At 45.7% G+C, this 6,769-nt stretch overlaps 1 protein-coding gene across 1 annotated transcript; it reads right to left on the bottom strand.

The window, feature by feature from the left end:
- Positions 1 to 614: 614 nt before the first annotated feature.
- On the bottom strand, positions 615 to 4,916 carry LOC114188674. The gene is made up of 4 exons (XM_028077267.1): positions 4,881 to 4,916; positions 3,154 to 4,790; positions 2,013 to 2,925; positions 615 to 1,244 (listed from the first exon to the last, which is right to left on the bottom strand). The coding sequence occupies exons 1-4, from the start codon at positions 4,914 to 4,916 to the stop codon at positions 615 to 617; spliced, it is 3,216 nt and encodes a 1,071-aa protein (XP_027933068.1).
- Between the last annotated feature and the right edge of the window lie 1,853 nt (positions 4,917 to 6,769).

Here is a 6,769-nt window from a genome sequence, read left to right on the forward strand (position 1 = left end):
ACACCACAAGCAAGGCTCTAACACAAGGGCACCTCAAATCCTCAACCTAAGGGGCTGAAATTCGAAAATTATAGGTGAGTACAAGACTCTAATTCGGTTTTGGTGGGTATTAAACTCCAGAATTCCAGAATTGAAAAGAATTAAGGGAAAACTGGATTTGACTTACCGGAAGGGAAGGATGACTCAGCTAGAGGAAAGTTTTTCTCCTGGTTCTGGGTATCAGCAGCTGTAACAGAGGGAAAGTGATTAGAAAAGGGAAACAATTGAGTTTTGCTTCAGAGAGAGATGGGCGACTGTTTAGAGGGAGGGAAGAACAGTGAGGTGTAGTGTGGTTCTGAGAGAGAAGTTGGGGAAGAAGAGGAGAGTGTATGGAGAGGGGTTAGTGGGTCCTTATAATCTCCCCAACAACAGAATTTTCGTCCCGAAAATTAAAACTCACCATAGAACAGGTGTGGATAGGACTTCTTCACATCTTCCTCAAGTTCCCAAGTGGAATCACCAGTTCTCTTGTCCTAGATAACCTGAATTAGACTGATAGACTTTCCCTTTCGCTGCCTTGTCTGGATATCACCAAGACTAACAGGTTGTACCTCCACTGAAAGATCTCCTCTAATCTATAGGTCTTCTGCCTCAAGCACATGTGAGGGGTCAGCCACATATCTTCTGAGTTGAGAGACAAGGAAAATAGGGTGAAGGTTGGATAGCTGAGGGGGTAAGGCGATTTCATAAGCCACTGGTCTAATCCTCCTCAGAATTTGGTATGAACCAATGAACTTAGGAGATAACTTCCTTGAGCGAATAGCCCTCCCCACACCGGTGGTCGGGGTAATCCTCAAGAAAATATGATCTCCAACAGCAAACTCCAAAGGTCTTCTCCTCTGATCGGCATAGGATTTCTGTCTGCTCTGAGACGCCTTCATCCTTTCTTGTATTAACTTGACCTTCTTAGTGGTCTGCCTCAATAACTCTGGCCCTACCATCACAGACTCTCCGTCTTGGTACCAACACAAAGGAGTTCTGCACCTTCTGCCATAGAGAGCTTCATATGGCGCCATGCCGATGCTTGTATGGAAACTGTTATTATAGGTAAACTCTACTAAAGGCAGGACCTCATCCCATGCACCGAGATGATCCAATACGCATGTCCGCAAGAGGTCCTCAAGAGACTGTATTGTCCTCTCAGACTGGCCGTCTGTTTGGGGGTGGTAAGCCGAGCTCATAGATAACCTGCTGCCCATGGCACTCTGCAACGCCTGCCAGAAACGGGAGGTGAATCGGGGATCCCTATCAGAGACTATGCTCGACGACACTCCATGAAGCCTCACAATCTCACTGATATACAACTGTGCCAGTCTTGTCATGGACATCCTCAGGTTTACTGCTAGGAAATGGGCACTCTTGGTTAGACGGTATACTATCACCCATATGGCATCATGGCCCCTCACCGTCCATGGCAAATGGGTAACGAAATCCATGGCTATGCTATCCCATTTCCACTTCGGAATCTCTAACTGCTGCAGCATCCCTCCAGGCCTCTGGTGTTCTGCTTTAGCCTTCTGACAGGTCAAGCAAGACGACACATACCGAGCTACATCTGACTTCATTCCTGACCACCAGAAAGATTCTTTCAGATCATGGTACATTTTAGTCATGCCTGGATGCATGCTAAAACGACTCTTGTGCCCCTCTTCGAGTATCATGCCCTTCACCTCCAGATCCTCAGGTATGCAGACCCTGCCTCTGAACCTTAACACCCCATCACTCCCTACCACGAAGTCCTTGGCCTTCTCAGTGCCAAGCAATTCCACGGTCTTCTGCAACTTAGGATCAGGTAATTGCCTCTCTTTAATTAGGACGAGGAAATCACTAGACACTGTGAGATGGTTGCATCTAATGACATCCTCTCCTAAAATCACCTGCAGCCGCATGTCTCTGAATTGCTCTACCAACTCCAACTCTTTAACCATCATATAAGATGCGTGAACTGTTTTCCAGCTTAGGGCATCGACCACAACATTCGCTTTTCCCGGGTGGTACAACAACTCGAAGTCGAAATCCTTTAGGAACTCCATCCATCGTCTATGTCTCATGTTCAACTCTTTCTGGTCAAACAGATACTTCAGGCTCTTGTGGTCACTAAAAACCTGGAATTGAGCGCCATACAAATAGTGTCTCCAGATTTTTAGTGCAAACACCACAGCCGCTAACTCAAGATCGTGTGTGGGATAGTTCTTCTCATGACTTTTGAGCTGCCTAGAGGCGTAGGCAACCACTTTCCTTTCTTGCATAAGAACACACCCTAGCCCCTGGTGGGAGGCATCACAATAGACTTCGAAGGGTCTGCTGGTATCAAGGATTACCAACACAGGAGCACTGGTCAACTTCTGCTTCAACTCCTGGAAGCTATTTTCACATCGGTCGATCCAGGCAAAAGGCTGATCCTTACGTGTCAGCTGAGTCAAAGGTGCTACGATTCTTGAGAACCCCTCAATGAACCTTCGGTAGTATCCTGCCAGTCCTACAAAGCTCCTAATCTCAGTTGCTGATTTAGGACGCTCCCATTTTAACACAGCTTCCACTTTGGATGGGTCCACGGATATGCCCTGAGCTGAGATCACATGCCCCAAAAATTTAACCATGGTCATCCAAAACTCGCATTTAGACAGTTTCGCATAGAGCTGCTTCTCTCTCAGGATGCTCAGAACGGTCCTCAGATGCTCTGCATGTTCTTCATGAGTTCGGGAGTATATCAAGATGTCGTCTATGAACACCACCACAAACTTGTCTAGAAAAGGCCTGAAGATTCGGTTCATATAATCCATGAACAAGGCAGGGGCGTTAGTAACGCCGAAAGGCATCACTACGTACTCGTAGTGCCCATATCTGGATCTGAAAGCAGTCTTCTGCACGTCATCAGACTTAACTCTAATCTGATGGTATCCGGATCTCAAGTCGATCTTCAAAAACACAGCAGCACCGTGTAGCTGATCCATCAAGTCGTCTATCCTTGGCAGAGGGTATTTGTTCTTGATGGTTAGTTTGTTGAGCTGCTGGTAATCAACACAAAGCCTAGAGCTGCCAACCTTCTTCTTGACCAATAACACCGACGCTCTCCAAGGCGACACACTGGGCCTGATGAATTGCTTCTCCAGCAGTTCCTCAATCTGTTTTTTCAATTCTGCCAGCTCAGCAGGAGCCATCCTGTAAGGTGCTATTGATACTGGCCCTGCTCCAGGCACCAGATCAATAGAAAACTCAATCTCTCTGGAAGGGGGCAAGCCGGGCACCTCATCCGGGAAAACATCAGGGAAATCCCTCACAACAAACGTTTCAATGTGCCTATCCCCATTCTCAACAGATAGTTGAGTGAGAATCAAGAAACACTGAGACCCTTCCTTTAGTGCTTGATCCACCTGCTGTGAGGATAACAACATCTCATCATCTTCCGGGTTGGGAAACAATACCTTCTTCTCATTACAATCAATGAGAATGCGATTAGCTGATAGCCAATCCATTCCCAAGATGACATCTAGGCCTTCCAGAGGTAAACAGATGAGGTTCACCCTGTATTTGTGCCCTTCAACCTCGATCAAACATCTAACACATAACGTCGAGGTTTTGACCATCCTAGAAGCGGCCGTAGACCCTACCAGGTCGTATAGAAGTTCCCTAACCGGGAGACCCAACTCCCTCACTATATACTCCGACACGAAAGAGTGTGTCGCTCCCGAATCGTATAACACACACAAACTCCTACTACCAATCACACAATATCCAATGATGAGGTTACCTGATCTGTCTGCCTCTGCACCTGTCATGGCATACACTCGACCAACTGCCTGGGGCCTAGCACTTCCCCGTGTCTGTTGTGGCTGTGACTGCGTTGAAGGTCTAGACACTGTACCCTTGCCAGTGGGGCAATTTCTGATGAAGTGGCCTTCCTGCCCACATCTGTGACATGTTTGCCTACCACCAAGCTGGGGGCAAGCACTCCTCATGTGGGGCCCTCCACAACGAAAACACTGTGGTCTGTGAGAGTGATGATGAGGGGACTGATGCTGATGTGACTGGGGCAGATGTGGCTGAGGTGGGAATCTCCTGGACCCCTGAGGCGGAGGTCTAGAGTAAGGCTTCCTCCTATCGTCCTGTTTGCTCATGGACCCAGATGGTCCTCCCACCTTCTGCTGCGACCGTTGTTGAGCTTCAACTTCTGCCTTTAACTTTTCCATTACCCTCGCTTTCTCCACCAAAGCAGGAAACTCCTTTATAAAGAGCGGAGCCACCATGAGTTTAAGATCGCCTCTCAGTCCATTTTCAAATTTCCTACATTGCCAATCTTCAGCCATCTTCAGAGTGTGAAATTTTCCCAGGTGCTTGAACTTTTCAGCGTACTCTGACACTGACATCTCCCCCTGCATCAACTGTAAGAATTCCACTTCCTTGGCGTATCTCACACTGTCTGGGAAGTACTCAGCATAAAACTTCTTCTTGAACAACTCCCAGGTGACAGTCTCCCTGCTGTCTTCTAGCATCATCTTCATGCTAGACCACCAATGGACAGCCTCTCCGGCTAGCAAATACTCAGAATAAGCCAACCTGTTTTCTGTTGGGCATCGCTTGGCATCATAAATCCGCTCCATATCCCTCATCCACTGGTCTGCCTCATCTGGAGTGGTCTTGCCATCGAAGCGAGACGAGTGATGCTGAAGAAAATCCTCCAAACTCCACTCTTGTACTCGTGGCGGTGGAGCCTGGGAAGATCCAGCTGCAGATCGATTCTCCCCCAGCTGCTGCAAGATCTCCAAGTGTCTCTACTGAGTCGCCTCTGTTGTAAGCCTAGCAGACTCCATCTGCTGCAAGGCTAAGTTGTGCTGGTTCACCATGTTAGCATTTTGCTGCTGCATGGCTGCCAACATTGCTTCAATTGTCCCCACCAAGTGAGAACTATCCGCGTTAGGAATAGGAGGAGGAGGAGGCCTAGGTGCCATAGCTCTGACCACACAATTTAAAATTACTCATAACACATGAATCAACAATTAAAATTCTAGACTTGATATCCGAATTGTGTAAGCGGCATTGGAGCTCTTGGTGGCTTGCACCTGCAACGGTTCCCAGACTCTGCAGAGTCTGGACACAAGGGGTTATCACCCGACCGTTCCCAGGGTAAGTCCCCTTCGCGTCTAGGACTGGATCAAGTCCAAAGACTAGGACCTCCTGCTACTCCTCACGACATAATCCATTCTACTCTATCTGAGCGCGAATGATTATTGGAGTTTCAGGATACCAACCAATACGGATTCCGCACGCCCTTACACTCTAACAACTCATATGAATTTCCCTTGAAATTCCATTCCAACCATCACACTATATACTAAATCTCTTCAAATCTCATCACACAATTCAATAAATAATGACCTATCAAGCATCCAAAAGCTTCCTTGCATAGACTCATAGTAAAGCATGTTGCATAGACTCATGTTCTTGATGTATTCCATTGCAGTGAATCTCGCTTAAGCTAGGCAATCTAGCCCAGGCGAGAAGCTATCTCGCTTAGGCGAGGCTACCTCGCCTAGGCGAGACATCAAACAGTGGCAAGGATTAAAAACTGGGTGAACTCTCGCTCAGGCTAAACTGGCTCGCTTAGACGAGAGTGTATCTCGCTTAAGCGACTCCAGCTCGCCTAGGCGAGATCTCGCTTAGTATCAGAGGTGAGTCTTCTGATAGTCTCGCTAAGGCGAGAATCGCCCGCCTAGGCGAAAATAACAGATCATCCCACTGTTTTCACATGCAAGAACACAAATTCAAGGCAACCATGATCATACACACACACAAGCCTTTCCAGAAATCAATTCAGCACACCAATCCCATACAAAACATAAATTTACAACTCAAATGGAAAAGTATCGGTTAGCTTCCCTTACCTTAAAAAAAAAAACACCACAAGCAAGGCTCTAACACAAGGGCACCTCAAATCCTCAACCTAAAGGGCTGAAATTCGAAAATTCTAGGTGAGTACAAGACTCTAATTCAGTTTTGGTGGGTATGAAACTCCAGAATTCCAGAATTGAAAAGAATTAAGGGAAAACTGGATTTGACTTACCGGAAGGGAAGGATGACTCAGCTAGAGGAAAGTTTTTCTCCTGGTTCTGGGTATCAGCAGCTATAACAGAGGGAAAGTGATTAGAAAAGGGAAACGAAATTGAGTTTTGCTTCAGGGAGAGATGGGCGACTGTTTAGAGGGAGGGAAGAACAATGAGGTGTAGTGTGGTTCTGAGAGAGAGAAGTTAGGGAAGAAGAGGAGAGTGTATGGAGAGGGGTTAGTGGGTCCTTACAATTACAATTTTCAAATTTTCGTTATTAATTATTTTTGTAAAAATAATTTGAAAAGTCATATTTTTACATCATTTTCATAATTAAGCTGAAAAATAAATTGCGGACATAATTGTAATCTTGATATCACCCCTAAACCAACACATCACATATATGATTTAAAAATAGAAGAATTTCCTTCTTCCTTCCCCCCTCTCTCTCTCAAGGTTGATTGGATGGAGAGGGAGAAAATGACATCAAGTGGATTACAATGTGAAGTTTGTGTTATTCATTTTAAGTGGATTAAAGGTGAATGTGGGTGGATAAAGAGTAAAGTTTGCTAAAGTTTGTGAGTGATTTGATGGATGTAATAGATTAAAAATTATATTTAAATCAAAGAAAAACAAGATTACCAAATTGTATTTTATTTTAAAAATAATTAAAAATTTTCATTATATAA

The sequence above is a fragment of the Vigna unguiculata genome, chromosome 1, assembly GCF_004118075.2.
Source record: "Vigna unguiculata cultivar IT97K-499-35 chromosome 1, ASM411807v1, whole genome shotgun sequence".
Taxonomy (NCBI): Eukaryota; Viridiplantae; Streptophyta; class Magnoliopsida; order Fabales; family Fabaceae; genus Vigna; species Vigna unguiculata.

What these genes read in the sequence shown, in the direction of transcription:
- LOC114188674 (XM_028077267.1), bottom strand. Translation starts at nt 4,916, where the DNA reads ATGTTGGCAGCCATGCAGCAGCAAAATGCTAACATG. An exon ending in AAAAAACAGATTGAGGAACT is followed by an intron (nt 2,926 to 3,153) that starts GCTGGAGAAGCA and finishes CCATCAGATTAG; the next exon opens with AGTTAAGTCTGATGACGTGC. An exon ending in ACCCGGGAAAAGCGAATGTT is followed by an intron (nt 1,245 to 2,012) that starts GTGGTCGATGCC and finishes CAGGCGTTGCAG; the next exon opens with AGTGCCATGGGCAGCAGGTT.